Raw genomic sequence first — 22,744 nt, 5'->3', positions numbered from 1 at the left:
CCTGCTATGTTTCAAGATTTGGTTGGCCCTATTACTTGGCCTAAATATATTGATGTTTGTCACAAAGAATATACACGCCCTAATGATTTACACATCCATAAGCACCTAGCTGATTGTAGATAGCTGTTACTTTTAACCCCATCTGGACTGAAGCATGTGGCTGCGGCCCTGTCTCAGGAGGTACCCGCCCACCTACCTCATTTGTCCTGCATTGCTCCAGTTTTCCTAAAATGCCCAATTAATGCCAGCATTGACAGTCATTCTCCCACACTATATTGCAACTAGATATTGGAACTCAAAGATTGCATGAGGATATTAAATATATCCTTGCGGCCCAAGGTTATTCTATCCACCAGATATACACGTCCACTCAACCCCCTCGTGGCCGTTGTCATCAACCTCTGAGTAGTTAAGATGACTTCTGATGGTAGGAGCTTTCCATCTTTCAAAATTCTTGCCAGTTCCAGAGGCTTTATTCATGAATACATACTCTCTTCACGCCTCTGTAATAGCTGTTGGAAACTCACAAGATTCTTCTAAGTGCAGTAGTAAGATACCCTTTGCCCTTTGTGTGGTGACCCCGGCTGTTCTAAGACAAATTGTCTTTCTTCCCAAACTCATTGCATCAACTGCGGTGAGGCCCATCCAACCTTCTCCCGTACATGATACGGTACATGCCCTGATCCTTGCTAGTTTCCTGTGTTTTTTGCCTTAGTTTTCAATTTTTTTTCTGTTCTCATTTGTTAACATTATCTTTACATTCTCATTCTCATTTACACTTACAAAACCTTATTTTTTTATTCTAATCCTGACTTGAAACTGTAATTTGATAGATAAAGCCAAAACAAAAGACTCGATAGGACCCTTAAAAGATGAGACTAGCCAAGTTATAATAGACGTTAAAAGGGCAGGAAGCACTGAACGAATGCTTTACATCAGTGTTCACACTAGAAGAAATATTATAGACATCTAGTTGTGATGGGCATTGTTATACTTTTTAAATTACTGGTGTGGTGAATTATTGTGCACTATTCGCACTTTTTAGTGTTCCTATACGCCACAAACAGACAAGCTAAGAAAGATTCTATATATATACAATAACAAATCTTGAAAATAATTCTCTGAATTTAAATTTCCCGCGAGAAGTGGTGTGAACGATCACTCTTCACCACTGTAGACGAGGGCGCCCGAAGGAAAGGGAAAAGTTTCATTATCTGAATGAACTCAAATTAAAAAAAAATCTATACCTAAAAACGGATATTATCTACAATTAAAAGGTGAAATTAAAATCAATTTTAAAAACTTTTTTATTAATGAAAGTCGCAGCCCCAAAAAACTAGAGAAGGAATGTAAACATTGTGGAGGTTGAGACGCGACTAACAACATCGCCACAAGTTAAGAGTTGTGGATGTTATGGAGAGGTTCCCCCCGCGTGTCCCACACCCAGGTGAGCTCTGGAGACCTTTCCTCGCAGGGAACTGCTCCATATTGTATTCCCTTGGTCACAACCACCACCATCACAACACCACCACAACACGACCACCACCACCACAACACCACCACCACCATCACAACACAACCACCATCATCACCACACCACCACCACCATCACACCACCACCACCATCACCACTAATTTCACCTGGGGTAATCCAGGCCGCGTCTTGGGGCTCTCAAAGGCGTCCCACAATAAATTCCCACTTATTTGTGGGAACGAACACATTGAGGTTATTTACGGCTTATACAAATTAGTTATTGAGGAGTGACAGTACAATGTTTTCAAGGAAAATGGGGGGGGGGGCCTTCAACAAGCCACCACCGGCTTTCTGTCCTCGTCGAGGCCACTAGGGTTAGTGGCCCTCGGGTAAATCAGGTAATAAGGTACAACACAACAGATGTCTAACTTCCTGGTTAACTATTGTTAGGCAAACAGAGGCATCAGATGAAAAGAAATGTGCCCAACCTTTTCTGTCCCACCTGGGGATCGAACCAGAGATTCATAATTGAGAGTCAAGAACATCACAGCCACTGTACTATTCTTACATCTCATGTTGGTCCAACAACTTGGACTGGTCAGTACAGCAAACACCTTGCTTCACGTAGGTCTGCGCTCGATCCCCAATGGCCCAGGAGGCTGGGCACCGATACTTTCCTTTTTCTTTTGCAAATAGGATAGTTGACGGTTGGAACAAATTAGGCGAGGTGATGGTGGAGGTCAAAACTGTCAGTAGTTTCAAAGCGTTATACAGTATCACAAAGAGTGCTGGGAAGAGAGGACATACGAGTGTAGCTTTCGTCCTGTAACTACACTTGGGTAATTACACCCCACTTCAGAACTTAGTTCAGGGCACTTCTGTTTTATTTACTCTATTCCACTTAAGGTTTTAATAAATTTTTGGTATTTACAGTACTGCAAATGTTGCACTGTACCTTATTAAAAAAACTTCCACTGCTGATTTTTTCAGCAATTAAATGCAAGTTCAATTCATGTGCCTGTTGCTGAAATTATACATTAAAGTACTACACATTTCAGTTCCATCATACTGTAGTTCCTTCCGAATCTCATTTAATAGCATTGCTGTATTCAGTAGACATTTTAAAATAAAATTATTTAAAGGAAAGTTTTCTTGTTTAATGTTGATAGTGACTTATATTGTACTCCAGTGTTGAAGCATAAAGTATATGAAAATATTAGTCTTGTAGTTACAGTATTGTAGAATCATGCTATTGATTTAAGGATGTTCTTAATAATTTTCAGAATGGAGGAGGCAGATGTGAAGCAGCTTATATCTCTAATTGAGTCGGCTCAGTTGCAGTATGAAGTGGACGAGTCAGGCACAGTGTCTATTGTTTGTGACCCAGTTCAGGTAATTTACTCATATTTGTTTATGGTGGCTTCACTTCCCAGCACCTTGCAGAGTGCAGTATGTTTGGCATTCTCTCTAATAACGTGGTCTAGGGATTAGAATGTGGACCCATTTCCCAAATTCCTGCCCAAGAAGGATAAAACTTGCGTCATAAATTCCCAGGCCCCGGACATAAAGGAAGTTTCTTATAACCGTGTGAAATAAATGAAGTGCAGGAGGAAGCTGGAGGTAATCATTTTAAGGAAAGAAAATTTGATGTACTGGTTTATGTAATAAAATGTTGAATGATAATGTAAATGATGAGTGAGATGGAGTAAGAATTATTAGAGCAAGAGTAATGGGAAATAATTTGTGAAATAATTTGTTTTGTCGGAGACAGGAAGCCCCTGTGTATGTATACTTTAGAGTTGAACCAAGGTCCCTCCTAAGGCTGAACCTTCCATGGGATGCAACCTCAGAGAAGATTTGGAGGGTCTGGGTACGAGTGTCTGGCACGACTGAAATTGTTGGCCACATTTCTTTTCACCTATTGCCTCTGTTCATCTAGTAGTAAATAGGTACCTGGGAGTTAGGCAATTGTTGTATGTTGACCAAATCACACACTAGAAAGTGAAGAGACGACGACGTTTTGCTCCGTCCTGGACCATTCTCAAGTCGATTGTGAGAATCGATTTGAGAATGATCCAGGACGGACCGAAACGTCGTCGTCTCTTCACTTTCTATTGTGTGGTTTGGTCAACATATTTCAGCCCTGTTATTGTGACTGCTCGTCCGCAATTGTTGTACTCATGTAGTTGTGCTTGTGGGGTTGAGCTTTGGCTCTTTGGTCCCGCCTCTCAACTGTCAATCAATGCTCATAATGTATATGTACATAATATTGTATCATGAGATGGGCAGGATTTGTATTTTTAGGAATACAATATCATAATATTCTTATCATGGGTTATTCCCCAGGAGTTATGTATAATATTACTGTGCTTTTAGTCCCCCTGTAATAAAAAAAATATGTGATTGCAAATTATGTTTATCCTTATAGTAATCTTTTAAATTTTTCAGCTTGTTGGATCATCAGAAGAAATTAGTGACACCGTTCTTGCTTCAAATGCGGTTAGCAATTCTACGAACATTCTTACTCCAAATTTGGAAGTTACTTTAGTCAGTGGAGAAGGTATGGCACTAAAATATATAAACTATTATTCAGTACTGTACTTAAGAAAATTATTCATACTGTACTTTTTTGTTTGGTCCATGTAATATATTGTCTGGGGGGGGGAGCCCCGTAGGCTCCGGGGAGTCTCTGGAACTCGCCTAGAAATTGGTGTTTCATTACATTCAATGCTGGTTCTTTGTCATTTTTCCCTGCTATTCCATGAGAAAACAGGGTTAAGCCAACACAAATCAACCCTTTCTTGTATTTATATCTATTAGAGAAAGTTATAACTTAAATTGAAGTGATTACAATACTCTACACTTGCAGAATGAATAAATACTGCTAAGGTCTATGTATGTTTAGCACAACATTGCTGAAAAAACTCTACCTTAACACATGATACATAGTCACTTTCTTGAAAAGATTCTTTTTTGAAAGTGGCATTGTTCTGGATGATTGAAATAGTGCTATACATAATCAGCACTATTATGGTTTTACTATTTGAGGTAATGTGGTAGGATAGAACTTGTGTTCCTGTACTTCGCAGACACATGCACTACCCACTAAACTATCATGAGCTTAAAAGTATCTCAACCAATCATTTACATTGGCAACTAATAAATTCAAGCCGAAGGCTTGTCAACTGCTAAGATACATTGTGAATACGGTAATTTTCTCTTGGTTAATAAAGCACTTGTTAATACAGTTAGTGCATTTTATTGGATAAATAAATATAAATAAATAAATGTTTATTTAGGTAAGGTACATACATACAAGAGATTTTACAAAGTTTGTTGGATTAATAGATAGAGCTAGTACATACAATAGATAGAGCTAGTACATTAATAGATAGAGCTAGTACATTATGTACTAGCATTATGTACACACATTATGGATGTGTGCTTTGTCCCTCCATGTTTATGCTTGCATATGGTACACAGTTGTCTATGCAAACAAAGAAATTATATTATATTATCAGTTTCTTTGCTGCCAGCATAATTAAAAAACAGCATTTTAGCATACTGTTTCTTGCTATAGTGATAAATGTCTGTATAGTATATACTTATAAACCTCATGCTGCTTATTAGAGTTTGATAAGGCTGATTACCCACTATGGGAATGTGTGTGTTATCTTGAGATGATTTCGGGGCTTTTTAGTGTCCCCACGGGCCGGCCCTCGACCAGGCCTCCACCCCCAGGAAGCAGCCCGTGACAGCTGACTAACACCCAGGTACCTATTTTACTGCTAGGTAACAGGGGCATAAGGTGAAAGAAACTGTCCAGTGTTTCTCGCCGGCACCTGGGATCGAACCCAGGACCACAGGATCACAAGTCCAGCGTGCTGTCTGCTCGGCCAACCGGCTCCCTGGAGTGGGATAATGGCTGCTTTGTTTATGTTTATTTCATTTAAGGAGCACTGTGTACTGGTTTCTTATGAACCTCTACTTGCTGACATATTTATTATGATTATGTAGCAATGAATGTATATTAATTTTGGTGTTGCAGGATCTCCATGATGCTGTTCGGTGCGTAAGGTAAGGCAAACAGGTGTAATTTAAAATGGAAATTTTCTATGTTATCTCCAATCTTTTCTGGGCTGATGTCTCTTCTGATAGAAGTAGGAGAAGTAGGGAAAATATGGCATTGATTAATTGAACCACTGTGATGTTGAAGGCTGTTCATGACCTTTGAAGACTTGTTAGAAGCTACATGCCGTTATATTTAATCTCTACTCAGTCCTCATATATGTAAATTGTTTCAGATGATGAGAAAGATGTCACAGATATTATTGCCATTTCCTCTGTTGTTGAAAAGACTGAGACTTTTAAGGATGCAGGCCTACCAAAAGTTAAAGAAGAGAAAATTGAACAGAGTGAACGGCAGGAAACATGTGAGGAAGAAGATAATGAAGGGGAAGCTGAACCTCAGTTGCAGCTCTCACCTTCTGGACACTATTTTTTCCAGACTCCAGATGGCCAGATCATTCAGGTATTATCTTCCTATAGATCTATACTGATGAGTTCCACTTCTGTCTTCAGCTTTAGTGTTGTCTCCAGCATCATATCTTATATACTCTTATCAGTTTTGTTTATTCCTGCATATTCAGGGGACACAATTCCTCCATAGGCTCTTAGAAATGGGCAATTTAAGGGATTGTTTTTCTTCTATGCGAGTTTATGTTAGAGGCACATAAGATACCAGTGAAAATTGTGATCACATCAGTATATCTCTCATTACTAATAATGCAGCCCATTCAGTCCTATAACTTGCTTAGCTGAAAAAAATTTGGGGTTTGGCTCTTGAACCCATTGTAACCATTTCTACTACTGCTCACAGAATGGGTATGGGGTGCATAGTAAATGGACTAAACTAAAAAAAAAAAAGTAGGTATGCTATCACCACTGAAGGCTTTAAACCTTAATATGACATAGTTAATTGGAAAGGTATGGCAGCATGAGCATAGTTCGTCTTGTAATTATGTTTTGGTAATTAAGAAAATCACTTTGGTAATTACACATTCACTTACACTCTTTAATTTTTACTCTTTAGGTATTAGGACCCATTGGTGAAGATGATGAAGAAAGCTCAGCACTGGAGGAAGTTGAAGCTGTAGAGTGTGGCGGGAGTGAAGCCTCAAGTTCAGTTGGCGATGATCAAGTACAAATATTTGTTGTTGGTGGCAATAGCACTGAAGATGTATTTCTTATCAATACTCCTGATAGAGCTGGAAAGGATGCAGCACAGTTAGTGTTTTCTGTATTGTGTATAATACTGATTTTCATGCATTGAAGGAATGGGATTACCCATCTTCCCAAAATTTCTTCCATCTGAAGGTCAAAATAGCCTCGGATGTAGGGGCCCATACCTGCCCAGGGTCCAAAAGGCAAAGGCAGGTTTATATTGCTTTATGGAATACTGTATAACATAAATAAATTAGGAACAGATGATGATGTTGAAAGAAACAAAAGTTCTTAAAGAAAGAACATTAAATCTTCTAGTTTAATCGTAATATACATAATTTACATCTTCCGACAGTGTTCGAGTAAATGAATTTGTATGTAATATACATGATAATTCGTGAAGAGTACTGTTTGCCTGTTGTGTGTTGTGGATGATTGCTTGTGCATGGTAATGCTTTCTTTTCTGTGATGCTGTATGGACTGCTGAATGAACTAATGATGTTTTATATTTATTATTATTTAATGTCTATAATCTTTTACTATTAGAAAATATTCAGTGTCTTTAGTAGAATTGTCTCTTCTTTTGATTCATACAATTAGTTTTGCAAAAAAACTAAGTGCAGTCTCCGTGGCGTACTGGTAAGACGTTCGCCTGGCGTTTCACAAGCACTTTGTCCTGGGTTCGTATCCTGGGCGGGGAGGATTTACTGAGTATAAATCCTTAAATGTAGCTTCTGTTTAGCCCAACAGTAAAATGGGTACTTGGTTGTTAAAGAATTTGGCGGGTCGTATTCCGGGGAACATAAGATTAAGGGCTTGCCCGAAACGCTACGCGTGCTAGTGGCTGTACAAGAATGTAAGAACTCTTGTATATATAAATAAATAAAAATAAAAAATAAACCTAATACATCAATAATTACTGCAAGTTACCATAGTTTGACGACACTCTCCAGAATATGCTAGTATGATCTTTTTTTCGGCTCCCTAACTACAAGGAGATACTATTCATCTCTGGGTATTCTGCTCAGGTTAGTATTTGTCGTATACAGTACTCACGGCTTTCTTTAGATTTTTATTTAAATTTTATAAGATACTTAAAATATTTAACTTGTAAACTATAAACCTGGGGATGTTGGGAGAGTATTTTCAAAGTTAAATCTAAGATGTTTAATGTGTTTATCGTACATTCTTTTTTTTTTTTTTTTTTTTTTTTTTTTTGAGATATATACAAGAGTTGTTACATTCTTGTACAGCCACTAGTACGCGTAGCGTTTCGGACAGGTCCCTGGAATACGATCCCCTGCCGCGAAGAATTGTTTTTTCATCCAAGTACACATTTTACTGTTGCGTTAAACAGAGGCTACAGTTAAGGAATTGCGCCCAGTAAATCCTCCCCGGCCAGGGTACAAACCCATGACATAGCGCTCGCGGAACGCCAGGCGAGTGTCTTACCACTACACCACGGAAACTGTACATTCATAAATGATGTACTTGAAACTATTATTATTATTTTCTTATTGTAGGAGTCCAGTCTCTGTTTCATCAGTGATGCTCAAGAGTAATACTTTAGTAGATATTGCACAAGATTCTTCTGAAATAAGTGAACATACTTATATGGGTCCCTCAATATCATCCTCAAGTATTGCTAAGTCTAGCAAGGATCATGAGGAGGATCTTGTACCCATATGTCAACAAGAAGACAGTAACAGCAATGGACATTCTTTAAATGATTCTTCCAAAATGGATGACCTGGAGGTGGAGAAAAGTTTGGTCCAAAATATGAGTACTTCTAAACCAATCGAGATGTCTGTTGCTTCACTCTCGACCCAAGATCCTTTATTGACTATTACACCCAATTTCAAACAATGTATTCTATTAAATCCCAAGACTAAGAAAAGATTACCTCTTAAAAGTAAGTTATGTTACATTTGTATTAAATGTCTTTCTATATTTTATATGGTAATTACTGTAGTGTAACACAATACCCCCAAACTGAAGCTGCTCCAAGTCTCATAGTTTCTTCGTATTAGATTCAAATTCACCACTTGGAATCTTGGGCTAGTGCTTCTCAAGAACCCCTAATTGGAGCAGGGGACATTCACCTTTCCTCTAATTGCTCGTCTATTAGTGATCCGAGTTAATTGGCCTCTTTTAAACGTTTTTGCCGTTATGAATGTTTAATACTGTACATAAATGGCATCCTTTTATTGGAATCTATAGCTTTTTTATTTAAACTTTAATTCTATTTATCTTGATCCAACAGTGCATCTACCTCGCAAGTCTCTTGGGGAAGGAAAAATTGTTCAGACTGACAGAGGAGATATGATTGCCCACAATTTGTCATCTGTTGCAAAATACCAGCAGAAAGGACCAAACGGACAGAACACGATTCTACAGAATATTGCTTCTGTATTTGGATCTGTGGTATGTCATATAAATGTTTTATATGACTGGTTTTGTTTAGAATGGATGATGAGAGAGTGGTGAAGATAGCATATTAATTCAAATGAATTTGAGTGTAGATGGAATGGAAGGTCTGGAAGATGATGGATGAACATGGTGAGGAAGTGGGAAGTGAGTGTTCACAATGTATAAGCAATGTATGGTAATGGACAAAGCTGGATAGAAGTCGTTTGTAAAAAAAGAGTGAAGATACAGTATAGGTGTTGACCAGACCACACACTAGAAAGTGAGGGACGACGACGTTTCGGTCTGTCCTGGACCATTCTCAAGTCGATTGTGAAAGTCACTGGGTGACTGTAGTGAGGACAGAGACTCATAAGTAAGGCAATAGGTCTAAATTGTTGATTTAAACACACGTAAATTACTCAATCCTTTACTCATGCAATGACCTGAATTAATTTCACCAGTTTGTTCTCCTATACTCTCTATACTCCTTGCACCACCCTGTCTATATTCCAATGTATGTCTACCTGGAGTTGGATTTCTTGATCGTTCTCACACATGCTATCAAACTGTATTTTGTCTGAATTATTATCCTCTTATTTCTATTAAATATATTCCATTCTTAGCTAAATGGGATAAAGCGAGTTATTATCTCCATTCATCTTGATTTTTACACTTATTGTACTGTACCTCTTGACATATCCTGATAATTATAAATTTTCCTAATGTAATAATAATTTCCTCTTGTAATAATTTCTTTCTACTGCCAGCAGAGGGGTGGAATACAGTAGAGGGCTTTGTCCTTCCATCCATTTGCCATGGCACTTGTTTAATGCTTCAGTTGCTTGACTAACAATGATGGTAATTCGCATATATTTTGCCCAGAGCAGTACTGTATATAGCATCTCGCAAATCTGGGATGAGCTCATCTTCCATAATTAACTCTTCTGTGCCTGAATCATTTAGCTCTACCTCCTCCTTATCATTCAACCAATATTCATATGCTTTTCTTACCTTGCTTTTTCACCACACAACTGTTAATTTCACTCTCATTTTTGAAAAACTGCTGCGTTGGAAAATCTGCACTTGAGCACTTGAGGTCATGTAATTTTTTACCTAAAACTTCCAACTCTACTGCTGCTGGTACACCCACTTTATCTTTAGCCTCAACTTTGTCTTGGATACTTAATGACTTGAATATGGTATCAAAATGTTTCAGGTGAAGGTATTGCGACCAGTGGAAGAAGAAAAGGAGCCAAAAGAAAATATCATTACCAACAGGTACGAGGAGTATTTTCCAGGTTAATTAAAATAAAGTGCACTTCGCAAACTTTATGAATGAACTTAATACGTAAAATTTTTACCATTACAGTAATTATTTTGAGATTTGTTTACCTTGATCTAAAACACACTAATTTTGTATAATTTATTATTTGGGTTTATTATTTAACTTTCAAATAAATCATAGTTATTCACAATTAATGCTCTTTAAAAATTATCCTCTGAGCTAGAGTGCAGCGTATAATTATTTTTGTTTTGCTTTTCAGATTTTCCATATTAACGTGTGAAGAATGTGGTGCTACTTTACATTCGGAAAGATCCCTTCAAATTCACTGTCGTCGATATCATAAAGAATGGAATGATGAGTGCTTTGTCTGTGGTGCCAAATTCCTCAACGCTCAGTATGTACGATCACATATACAAGCTGTCCACAGCAAGGAGACGTCCTTTCAGTGTCGCTTGTGTTTGTTTAAGTGTAGTGTCTTAAAAGAGTTTTTGAAGCATCGTAAAAATCATGAAAAATCTCAGTGTAATAAATGTGGGAAAAAATATATTATGCACAAACTCTTCAAGGAACATGTAATAAATTGTAAAGTAAAGGAAAAAGTTGAATCAAAACGAAAATCTCTCTCTAATTTAGCAAATAAGAAAGAATCTAGTAAAGAGGAAGATCATCAGTGGTCAGATTTTGAAGATGAATTTAATTCAGAGTACAGAAAAAGGGGAAAAAAATTAAAAAAAGTTGATAGCCCTGTAGTAAATGACAAGGTGGTGGAAAGTAATTCAACATTAAATACAGTCCCTAATATAAAGAAGTCTACAAAGAATGTTTCAGGTGAAGAAGCCATAAAATGTGATGGTGAATTTAAAATAAAATCCAAACATTATAATCAACAAATTGAGAAAATGAGTGTAGATCAAAATTTTCATAGAACTAACAGAACAAGTAGAGACAGAACTCATCGTTGCTATTTATGCTTCAAGTTATTCTCGACTGCAGCAAGCCTTGAAGCCCATAAGGAAAATTATCACCTGGCCAAATCTGATCGACCAGTGCGGGTCAAAACAGACTTGAGACTGGATGAGAAAGACGAGGAGGATTTGGTTGAATCTTCAGCTGCCGGTGAAAGTGAGTCATTATTTTCTGGAGCTCCTGACCAAGTTGTTGTGAAAGAAGAACCCATGGATTTTAAGGAGGAATTTGAAAATGTTACCATTATTTTGGATGAATGCATGAAGTCGACCCACGTCATAAAGCCTTTGTGCATAGCTTGTAAAGCGCACACAAACACAGATTTTAGAAAGTCCTCTAATTGGTTTAACAAAATTCCTGATGGACATCAGTCTAATGCTCTGAAAAAATTTCAGCAATTTCTACCCTATGTTATAGATTCTCAGTCAATAATAGAGCCTTGGGTGTTATGTAAGAAATGTGCATTGCTTATTGACAAAATTGCTGATATGGAGAATAAGTTAAATTCAATGAAATGTGATTTAATGTCAAGGTTAAATGGAACAACTGGACACAAACATCATTTGGAAATTCAGCACTGCAACATGAAGGAAAATACTGATCTTTCAGAAGTTGCTTGTGATAGAGAAGGTAGCAAAAAAATATCTAACATAGATATTGACATATTAGAAATGAATGAAGGTATTGGAAAAAGTTTAGCAGATATAGAAGCATACATGAAAGAAACTTGCGAGATAATGGAAATAACGAAGCCACGGAAGGGACCTGGGAGGCCAAGAAGACAGGAAATAGAAAAACTGACTCCTGTTCTTGTCAGTGAAGAAGAAGAAAGGGCATGTATGACAAATATGGTTAAATATATCACTAAAGGTATCATAAAGAAAGAAAGAGAAAGTAGTTCATTATGTTCAATGGAAACAGAAGGTACAGAAATGCAATGTAAAGAAACATCTACCAAAATAAATGAGCAGGTTCTAATTAAGAGTGAACCTATAGAAAATTGTTTTCGTTCTGTATTGCCCAATTCTGAATCAATGTTTTGGGATGATACTGCAAGTAGTTCACTTTCTTCATTAACTACCTTGCAAGAAGATACGTTGTTAGTGGTAAATTCTAATATAAATAAGGAAAAATTTACTTTGGGATCATTATCAGCACAAGTGATAAAGAAGGAACTCAAAATGAGTGATAAAGAGTTAGATAGGAGAAGCATAAGAAATTTTCAGACGGAAGTTTTGGATGACTGTGACCAAAACTCGAACTGTATTAGTGAAGTTAGTAACACATTGCCACCTGATAACTCGCCTGCATTTTTCAGTAATACAACACACGCGTTACATGTAGCAGATGAGAATACAACCAAAAATCATGAAATCTTTAAAGGAAAGAAGCACGACATGCCAGCATGTACTGAACCTAGAGATGTAAATACCAATCTCATGGCTAATTGTGATGGAGATGATACGCAGGATGGTATGGCAAAAATTGTGGACGATCCAGAAATATCTACTAGTACTGATGAGCATAAAGACCTCCAACTTTCTAGAGTGCCTTCTGAAGAACGTGAGGTAACTGGGGTCGGCAATCAACTTAAAGTTTTGGTAAGTTCTATGACATGCATATGAAATTGTTGGACATTAATTTTTTAAATTTACTTCTTTGAATTTTTTACTTTGATAGACTTACAAAATACAAAGCAAACTAGTTTTAATGATGTTGCTATAATGAATAGAAAGAGTAAAGAATGAAAATGTAATGAGAGGATGTGCTATGCAAAATATGGTTGCCTAATTTATACGTTTGAGGAGCGTACAGAGTTCATATTGGTTCGATGATTGTGGTGACAGTGCAGTGTATTGAAGGGAATTTGTAAGTAGGAGGTATTAGCCATACATACTTAACTCACGGCACTTAATGGAGCGCCGCCTTGCTTCTTCTTGTCCGAATTGCATTGTCCTTCTTATGATCGTGCGTATTCTTGTTGAGTGTCCTGACTTCCAGGATGTGCGTGTGTCATGCTTCCCAACTGTCCCTCGCAGTCACCTGTCCCTCGATAGTATCCTTGGTGAATCAGATGCCTTTGATGTTGTTCGCCTTATGCGCTTTTGTTTTCGTATTGGCATCCCTAGTGATATTTAGCGCCTTTTGAATATCCTGCACTTTTGACGGTGCTACATAGCCTCCCCAGCTTGGTGCCATCTTTCGATAATTACTTACTTGTAAGTAGGAGAATGTGAGGATGATTAGGATAAGCAGACATGGTGAGGAAGCAGGTAATGGGAGTGAAAAACGCATCAGAAGTACAGAAGCAGAAAACAAATCTACTGTATATGGATTTAATTTGTTAAATGGGGTGTTCGTGTTTAACTACGGAATGATGCATGAAGTGCTCTATGCATTTGATCTAATGAAGTAGTGGAGTGCTGCGGTAGATGTCTTTTTAATGTGTGATATTGCTAATTCTATGTAATGCTGTTTGTGGATTCTCATCTACTGCAGCCTTGATACTTTTTCTGGGAGAAGCCTCCTTGTGGCTCCCTGAAGCTACCATCTCTGATGTAGATGGCATGAGTCGCGGAGTTTTCTGCCCCGTTGGGGAGCCAGAACCCCTTTCAAAGACAAAATTTATATATTACGTTATTTATTTATGCTACCACTGAGGAAGGCACCCAGAAAGTCAGCGAGGCAAAATAAACCACAGCTGGCTTCCTCTCGAGACCTGCAGGTTTGAAAATGGCCATAGAACTCCCCAAACCATGTAAACAAATGATGGTAAATGTTACAAAGTTGCACTCACTTTTTCATCCCACCCTTCTGTTTGGCCCCAGTAAGCCAAACAGAACCATAAAGAGGCATTTCATTACATTTAATGCTGTTTAAATGAACAAATCCACAAGAGCCGTAACGAGGATTCGAACCTGCGTCCGGGAGTTTAATGCTGTTTATTTTTTCTTTCCCCAGCTTGACTAATCTGTTGCTAAATAATTCATATTCTAAATTAGTTTTATTAATTAAAAGAGAGAAAAAGTGCTTGCATTCCACACAAACACAAAAGAATAGGGCACTTGGTGCACATGGAGGGCTTGCATAAATGCAGCTGGATCTGTGCTCAGATAGGAGCTTTTCATATTGATTTAAAGCCTGATATATACTCACTATCCAGTTGCAATATTAAATATTTTTTATTACAGGGTAAGAAACGTTCACAGATGCGCGAAGAACGGGAAAAGATGTGCTATCGAACTGAAGGTACCTCAAAAAAGCCTTGGATTTGCAGCGAGTGTCACAAAGGTTTCTCCACTCAGCGGGGTGCTTGTGATCATTATGCAGCATCCCACAAAGGACAGAGCTTTTCATGTGATCATTGCAGTGCCTCTTATGTGCGGAAAAGGGACCTCATCGGCCATTATAACAAAGTATGTATTAACTTTGATATATTTACAAATATATCTTGATATATTTACAAATATATCTTGATATATTTGCAAATATATCTTGACATATTTGCAGTAGCTTGATATATTACAAATACTGTATATATTGTTTAGTATTGTGTTGAAACCATCTAGAGATGATAACTCAAGGCTATGATAGACATTGCCTTTGCCATTCCAGGGTTTCTTTCTCTGGATTCTTCCCTGTGGGGAGACATGTTTCTGTCTTCTATGTCTGGCATGGATCCTGGCGCTGCTCTTAAGTGTCTCCTCTTCCTGAGGTGTCCGGGGCTTGGGGAGAGGAGACCCAGAGTTCAGTAACTGGGTGCCTTTTTACTTTAATTAGTTGCTGGTTTCCTTTGAGGAAGGTTATTTGGTTAACATGGAAGGTGTACTCACCTAGTTGTGCTTGCAGGGGTCGAGCTTTGCTCTTTGTTCCCGCCTCTCAACTGTCAATCAACTGGTGTCCAGATTCTTGAGCCTATTGGGCTCTATCAAATCTACATTTGAAACTGTGTATGGAGTCTGCCGCCACCACATCACTGCCTAATGCATTCCATTTGTTAACTACTCTTATACTGACAAAATTCTTTCTAATGTCTAATGGTGTGTGGTCCCCTTTGTTAATTAAGATGGATTGCATGGTGGCTAACCTTTGCCTACCCTCGATCTACACTTCTGGATTTGAGTGGAATCCACAGAGGTGATGTACTATGTGCAGGTTTCCAAATTCCCCATCTTTCAACACTGGCAGTGCGGCTGGCTATCTTTTTGGTTCCTTCTTCATAACCAGGACCTCTTGCCTTTGATGGACCAGGCTTTTATTGAATTTGGGTCAGCCACTTCTTATTGGTTAAAATTAATTTTCAGACAAACTATTTCTAATAGATATCTCTATCATAAATATCTTCTTGGCCCATAAACGTTTTTGAAATTTTTCCAGTGTCAATGTTTCCAAACATAGGCATCAGTAAGTGGATGCTGAAATGGTGCCAAGTGTGTACAATAAGGTTCAAGAAGATAACTGTGGCTTTCTGGATATTTTGTCCCAATATGGCAAATGATTGCCCGAGGTCTCTCATGAAGAATGCCAGCCACATAGATTATGTAGGAACCTAGAACAGTCAGAGGTATATTAATCATTCACAAATGAAAGGAGCATCATAGGTCTATTGATTCAGAATAACAGGACTGGTTTAAGGGTTGATGAGATTGGCCATTAAGACTTGATCAATAAATAAGTGGAAAGAAAAGTTAGTAAACCATTTTATAGTACTGTGTACTATAACCAATCTTACAGTACTGTGCAGTAAACCAATTTTTTTGTACTGTATAATAAACCAATCTTACTATACTATTTAATAAACCAATCTTACACTACTATATAGTGAACCAATCTTGCACTACTGTATGGTAAACTAATCTTACAGTACTGTAAGATAAACGTGTTATACAGTATCACATTTTCTCAACTAATTAAGTTAAAATACTTAATTTCTTCACATTTTGTATAGGCACATTTTTACCGTGATTGTCAGGTAGAGTGGGAAGTTCTGCAGTCTTATTTGATGTAGTAAATAAACATTCAATTATATTCAACAAAAAGCAATTTTCACTTAAATATAATATATTATGAACTTTACACGAGTGCCATTACTTTCAGGTGCACTTTAACATCAAACCCTACAAGTGTAAGATACCTGAATGCACAGAGATATTCAGCACGCATAATGATCTGTATCGTCACCTGCAGTCCGTACACAGTGTGCAGAATGATGCTAGCTTTGATTGCCATATATGCAGTGCCACTTTTGCAAAGAAGCGTTACCGAGATGCACACGTTACAGTCTGTGTTAGCAAGAGCGGCGATGCTGAGCCACACAAGTGTCCGCTGTGTGAGAAACCATTCAAGGTAAGTCTGTGGGTTTTATCTGAATAAAGTTCAGTATTCATTTTGTATTTTTTTTTAAGATATTTTATGGGAAACATCAGATATATTATGAACAATACATAAACAAATATATATTATGTATTTAAATTGTTTAAGCAAGATACATATTTGCCACACACTATGTTTAGTCAAATTTTTTACCAAAGACAGATTGTGTGGGAAATTTGTCATGTTCAAAACTATATAAATGTTGCTATTCTTCTGTCAATATCTTTCAAACATTGTGTACTTGAAAAATTCCTCCCTTGAATGGCCAACCTGATGTAAAATCCTCCACTTACATTTCACCAATTTCCACATGCTGAAAGCTTGGAGAACAATTTTAATGTTGCTGAAGAAATTTAGTTATCTTTATAATTAATCAGTTGTTTCCCTTGGAAACTCGACTCCAAGTGCATCCGTATAATTTTGTCTTCACATGCATGTGTGTATGTAATTACCTAATTGTAGTTACTGGATAAGAACGGCTCATGGTGTCCTATCTTTCCAGTATTCTACCATATGATGCTTTAAAAATACTAATGGTGTTGGCATCCACCACCTTCTCACTTGTTTCAACCATCAACTCTGTTGATGGTTGATGGTTGCAAAAGATAATTTTTTTTTTTTTTTTTTTTTTTTTTGATTGTTGTAAAAGATTATTTTTTTTTTTTATCTTTGCTTCCTTAGCTTGAATCTATACCCTCTTCTTGTAGTTGCAGTTTTCAAGTATTCATTTGTAAATTTTGTCAATTCCTGTTATTATTTTGTATGTAGTGATCATATTACCTCTTTTTATTATCTCAAGTAGTTTATAAATTAGCACAGAAGTCATAATATAGTATAATAAATTTGGTTAAACTTTTGTGTTGTACAATGTGAATGATATTGTGTAGTAGGGTTTTCTTCATTAATTCATATTACTGTATTTTCAGTTATCAAGATATCTTCAGTTACACATGCGATCTGTTCACTCCTGGAAAAAAGAGCAGTTCTTCTGTGAAATTTGTTCTAAACTACTGACTGATAAAAGGAATTTCATTTTGCACATGAAAAGCCATTTGGGAGAAACGAGAGTATCATGCGAGGTGTGCGGTAAACAGTTCAACCGCAAATCTTACCTGTGGACTCATATGCGAATACATAATAATCAGAGGCCTTATGGGTGTAATTATTGTACAAAATGGTTTAAACAGTATAGCACTTGGAAAAATCATGAGAGAACTCACACTGGAGAAAAGCCTTTTAAGTGTTTTGTCTGTAATGCAAATTTTTCAACACATTCATCAGCAGCAAAGCATGTACAGTATGCTCATTTCAATATAAGGAAGTATTCTTGTGATATATGCAAAAAAACTTTCATTAGTAAACCCAAACTGGAAGAACACAATAAAGTGCATACTGGTGAGAAGCCATTCAAGTGCCATGTATGTAATCGGGCTTTTAACAAGAAAAACAATCTTGCCACCCACATGTATGTTCATTCTACAAACAAGCGGTACAGATGTGAAGTAAGCATTAAAATCAAATTGCATTAACAAGAATATTAATTTGTAATACAGTATGTAAAATGCATAGAGTACTCTAATAAATAGTAAATATAAAGTAATTTCTTGTGAATTGTTTTTTATATATTTAGATCAGTGTTGTTTTGAAATTTTAAAGGTACATTTACAGTATTTATAAATGAAATAAAGTTGATAAAAGAAGCCTTTATTAATATAAATTTTATACAATGCTTAGAATTGTTGTAATAATACTTCTTTCTTCTATTCATGCAGTTGTGTGGAGAAGGTTTTATGAGGCGTTCAACCATTGAAAGCCATATTACAGACTGTCATAAACTGGAATTTTTACTGGGCTCTAATAGTGCAAATACAAATGCAGAAAAGGAGGAAGGAACAGTAGCTTTTGCTACAGCACCATTCATATCACTAGTAGGAGCAGATGATATAAGTGGAGAGGACAGTTATATTGTTATTTATGCAGATGAAAATGAAGACCATGACAACTCGAAGGAAATGCAGGTCACTGTGCTGGCCGAGGATAATGCATCTAATCAGGTAAACTTTGTGCCTTTCCGCTCAGGTGATGTTGTTCTTGTTGCAATTGCCAGTAAGAAATTCAGTGACTAGTGAGCTCTATATTTTTAATTAGAAATTACAGATCAATACCAGGTACTCCTTTCTTGAATAGCATTTTCATTATGTCAACTTTTAAGTGCAGAATCTTCCATAGTTGAATTTGTTTTTATATAATGGATTAAGTTAAAGTAAGGGGGTTATCTTGAGGTTATCTTGAGATGATTTCGGGGCTTTTTAGTGTCCCCGCGGCCCGGTCCTCGACCAGGCCTCCACCCCCAGGAAGCAGCCCGTGACAGCTGACTAACACCCAGGTTCCTATTTTACTGCTAGGTAACAGGGGCATAGGGTGAAAGAAACTCTGCCCATTGTTTCTCGCCGGCGCCTGGGATCGAACCCAGGACCACAGGATCACAAGTCCAGCGTGCTGTCCGCTCGGCCGACCGGCTCCCCTGTTAAAATCTATGGAATAAATTAGCCTAGTGAAATAGAAGAACAGTGTACAGTAGTCACTGACCATCTTGTAACTGAGAGGGTTCAAGTAATGGATAGTAGTTCTAAGTAGGTCACAATAAAATTTAAATTAGAGTGCTCTAAAACATTCAATATTGTGCTCCACATGCAATCTTGATATACACCTCCAAAGGATACCTGATCAACTGGGCTGTGATTCATACCTGAGAATGCATGCAGCTGAATCTAAGACTGGTTGACTAGACCACCAGCCAGGAGGCTTAGTCAAAGACCAGGGATATTGATCCTTAGAACTAACATAACGTAAACACAAGGTAAGGCATTCCAAAACATATCAAAAAGGATCTCCAAACATAATGATACAGTTGATTGACAGTTGAGAGGCAGGACAAAAGAGTTGAAGCTCAACTCCCACAAGCACAACTAGATGGGTACTGCAACACACACACAACCTCAAATGCAAAGTGGTTCACCACCTGATTCCTCTGAACTTCAAGAGGAGAGTAGATAAAAAACGTCACATGTGGGGCACAAGTTCGAGATGACTCAAGATCGAAGGTGTCACCAACCCAGCAGGCAACATGGCAGAGGTAGGACATATGTATGTCACCCAGTGGCACAGATGACGAACCACCCTTAAATTTGCACAAAGTGAGAGCGGGCTCGGAAGAGGTACCCACAGTACAATCAAGGCCACTGGGGTTTTCCCCAAGGCATACAGGGTGAATGTTCCCTACAGGTATGCCCAGGCACTAGGACTGCTATGCTGGTAACCTTCTATATAAGTGGACAGACACCCTGGCTACCCGAAGCCAGTGGAAAGGTTTGGGGAGTAACATAAGAAGGAAAGGGTCAACCGCACCAACCCTAGGAAAAGCGTAATAAGGCAAAATGGAAAGCCCCAAGCAGAAAAGGGCAAAATGAAGAAAACACCCAAAAAAGGGACAAAGGAAAGCCTGAAACCCCCTAGCACCTAACCGTGCAAGAATTGCAGCACCAACCACACATGTACACCAACAGACATTGGGACTTCGATTTGTGATCAAGTCGAAGTCCCAACTTCTCTTGACAAATTGCTCCAATGGTTGGGTATGAAATGTGTGTCCTCTCAATTTAAGCTAAGGGTTTGACTGCATTTATTTTTACTTAGGATTAACATGACATTTTCCAGGAATTCATCAACCACACAAGTTGTCGGTTTTCATATTGTATCGAGTGATAAGCATGTGCCCTGAAAATTTATATTTTGAATACAGTAATTCCATAACTTCTCAATTTCTGAAAGACTAAAGTTGTGTAAATTAATTAAAGGGTTGTGTTAACATTACCTCATTTAATTCCAGGTTGCAGTCACAAGCAAACATGATTCATTATCAACCGATTGTGGAGAAGTTATTACCTCGGTAGAATCCTCGGATGTCTTGTCAGAAGTGATTCTTGAAGATTCATCTAGTAAAAGATCTGATTCTGTTCTTACTCTGATTCCAAAAGGTGAAGTTTCTACAATAACAATGCAAGAAAATGACGATGCCAGCATTACCCAAGTGATGGAAATTGATCCATCTCATTTCAGACTAGTAACTTCAGAAGACACTTCTGGTTCAATATATACAGAATAATTTTGTATTGTACTGTGTACTGGTACACAGTACCAAGGTTACTGTGTAATTTAAATTCAAACTGTGTACACAGTAAATTTTAATAAAACTGCACACTCTAAAGTATAGCTCTGTTATGCTATGAAAGCTTATCTCTCAACATTCCAAAGATAATAAAAGCTTAAAAGCTTTCTGATACTTCAAGAATATTTAGACCATATGTACAGTTATTACACCCCAAATCTTTGCTGTTATTCATTAAATTATTAATTTATTTTTTTAATTTTAATTTATATAAACCTGATTACAATACTGGAATCATATTTCTAGACAGTACAGTACTAGTGCTCATAACTTGCATGTACAATATGCACTTAAATACAGTATGCAGAGTACTGGCAAGTCAAATCTCGACTTGCCAGTAGTTTGGGTCATCTCTCAATAGAGTAGCATATCTGATCTGCAAATTATCATAGCTTAAAGTTGAAATAATGCCGAGAGTTATAGGATCATATTTCTTTATGCAACCTCATGACAGCCTGACACCAGTACTTTCACATCAGAAGACAAAGAAACAACTGTTTTGGTCCATCCTGGACCATTAGAAAGTCTCTCCTGGACTTGATAATGGTCCAGGATGGACCGAAACGGCGTCATTTCTTCATCTTCTAATGTGTGGTTTGGACATCATATCTTCAGCCACATTGTGAGTCAATGTCTGCACCAGTACCTTCCCCATGTATACAATGAAGCAGCTTGTAGAAAAACACCAGGACAGCAGCGAAAGAGTGACTGGTGGTGCACCAGACACAAAGAATTCACACTAGTTTCAAATAATTTTTGGATTGTTATCAATATGTGTGTACTGGGGTCCTTTGTACCCATAATTTGACTGGTGTAATATCTTCCAAATCTCATAGGTTGTGTCACTCAATACTGTAACTGTACTTGAATCCATGAAAATATTTGTATGTCTAGTTCATTCCAATGTTAAGTTTGTTCATCCTGATCCAACCCTTTTCAAACATCCTATTGCTTTATTGATAAATTATCCTTCTGGCAACATTAATTAGGTCATTGGCACAGTATTTTGTCTGTCATGACCATCTCTCTTCCATGATTGTTTATCCAATGGTGTGACATTTAATGTCTTCAGCCTGCCCTCAGTTTCATCAATTTACTTCAGTAACTCATCAGGTGGCAAATCTGGTTATCTCAAGTTCGAGAAGGTGTGAAAACCACGTTGATGATGCATGTTCCAAAATTGGTCTCATTTATGAGGACTACATATCAGAACCAGAGTGAGCCTGAGGATGGGAGGTTACAGCCAGAAACAGACGTGAAAGTACAGTATAATAGACAATACAGTAGAGGTACGGTAGTTAAAAAAAAAAAAATAGATATAATAAAGGCAGTAGGGCCAGATTACGTACAGTATCCCTTGTAAGAGGCTGCAAGGGATACTCGTACTATGTTATGCTAATTAGAAGTTTCAGTAAAACTACTGGATAAACAGCAGGCCAGAGGTCAACAATGGCATAAAACATGACCACTTCAAAATCAAGAGTTCTGCCTGGAGCATAGTGCAGAGATGAGAGGCAAGGGAGCTGGTGAAGTACAAGAATGTAAAGTGGAAGAATATAAAGCAGGATAATGTAGTTGGAGAGTGGTTGATAAACAAGGGAAGAGGACAACAACAAAGGAGGACAAGCTAAAAATTAAGAAGGCAAAGGTCGAGACATAAAGCAACTTCATCTCCCAGGAAGAGATCTTTAGATGCCTCACAAGGCATCTTGTCCATCAGATCGTAAATCAGTGACGTCACCATAATCTCTCTCTACCACAGCCAAAATAAGCTGCATAAAATTTT

The 22,744-nt window shown here is 37.6% G+C and overlaps 1 protein-coding gene across 2 annotated transcripts; it reads left to right on the top strand.

Moving 5' to 3' along the window:
• Positions 1 to 1,312: 1,312 nt before the first annotated feature.
• Positions 1,313 to 21,149, top strand: LOC123763644 (uncharacterized). 2 transcript variants are annotated; one of them, XM_045750901.2, is made up of 14 exons: positions 1,313 to 1,447; positions 2,758 to 2,866; positions 3,923 to 4,034; positions 5,779 to 6,005; positions 6,567 to 6,760; positions 8,221 to 8,609; positions 8,961 to 9,121; positions 10,323 to 10,384; positions 10,651 to 12,958; positions 14,549 to 14,773; positions 16,455 to 16,703; positions 17,657 to 18,232; positions 18,503 to 18,784; positions 20,620 to 21,149. In XM_045750901.2, the coding sequence occupies exons 2-14, from the start codon at positions 2,759 to 2,761 to the stop codon at positions 20,893 to 20,895; spliced, it is 5,169 nt and encodes a 1,722-aa protein (XP_045606857.2). In that variant the 5' UTR covers positions 1,313 to 1,447; position 2,758; the 3' UTR covers positions 20,896 to 21,149. The 2 variants fall into 2 exon arrangements, with proteins under 2 accessions (XP_045606857.2, XP_069160444.1); XM_069304343.1 differs by lacking the exon at positions 1,313 to 1,447 and adding an exon at positions 2,205 to 2,313.
• The last annotated feature ends 1,595 nt before the right edge of the window (positions 21,150 to 22,744 follow it).

Source organism: Procambarus clarkii, chromosome 52 (assembly GCF_040958095.1).
Source record: "Procambarus clarkii isolate CNS0578487 chromosome 52, FALCON_Pclarkii_2.0, whole genome shotgun sequence".
Classification (NCBI taxonomy): domain Eukaryota; kingdom Metazoa; phylum Arthropoda; class Malacostraca; order Decapoda; family Cambaridae; genus Procambarus; species Procambarus clarkii.
This window is presented reverse-complemented; position numbering and strand designations above follow the sequence as displayed.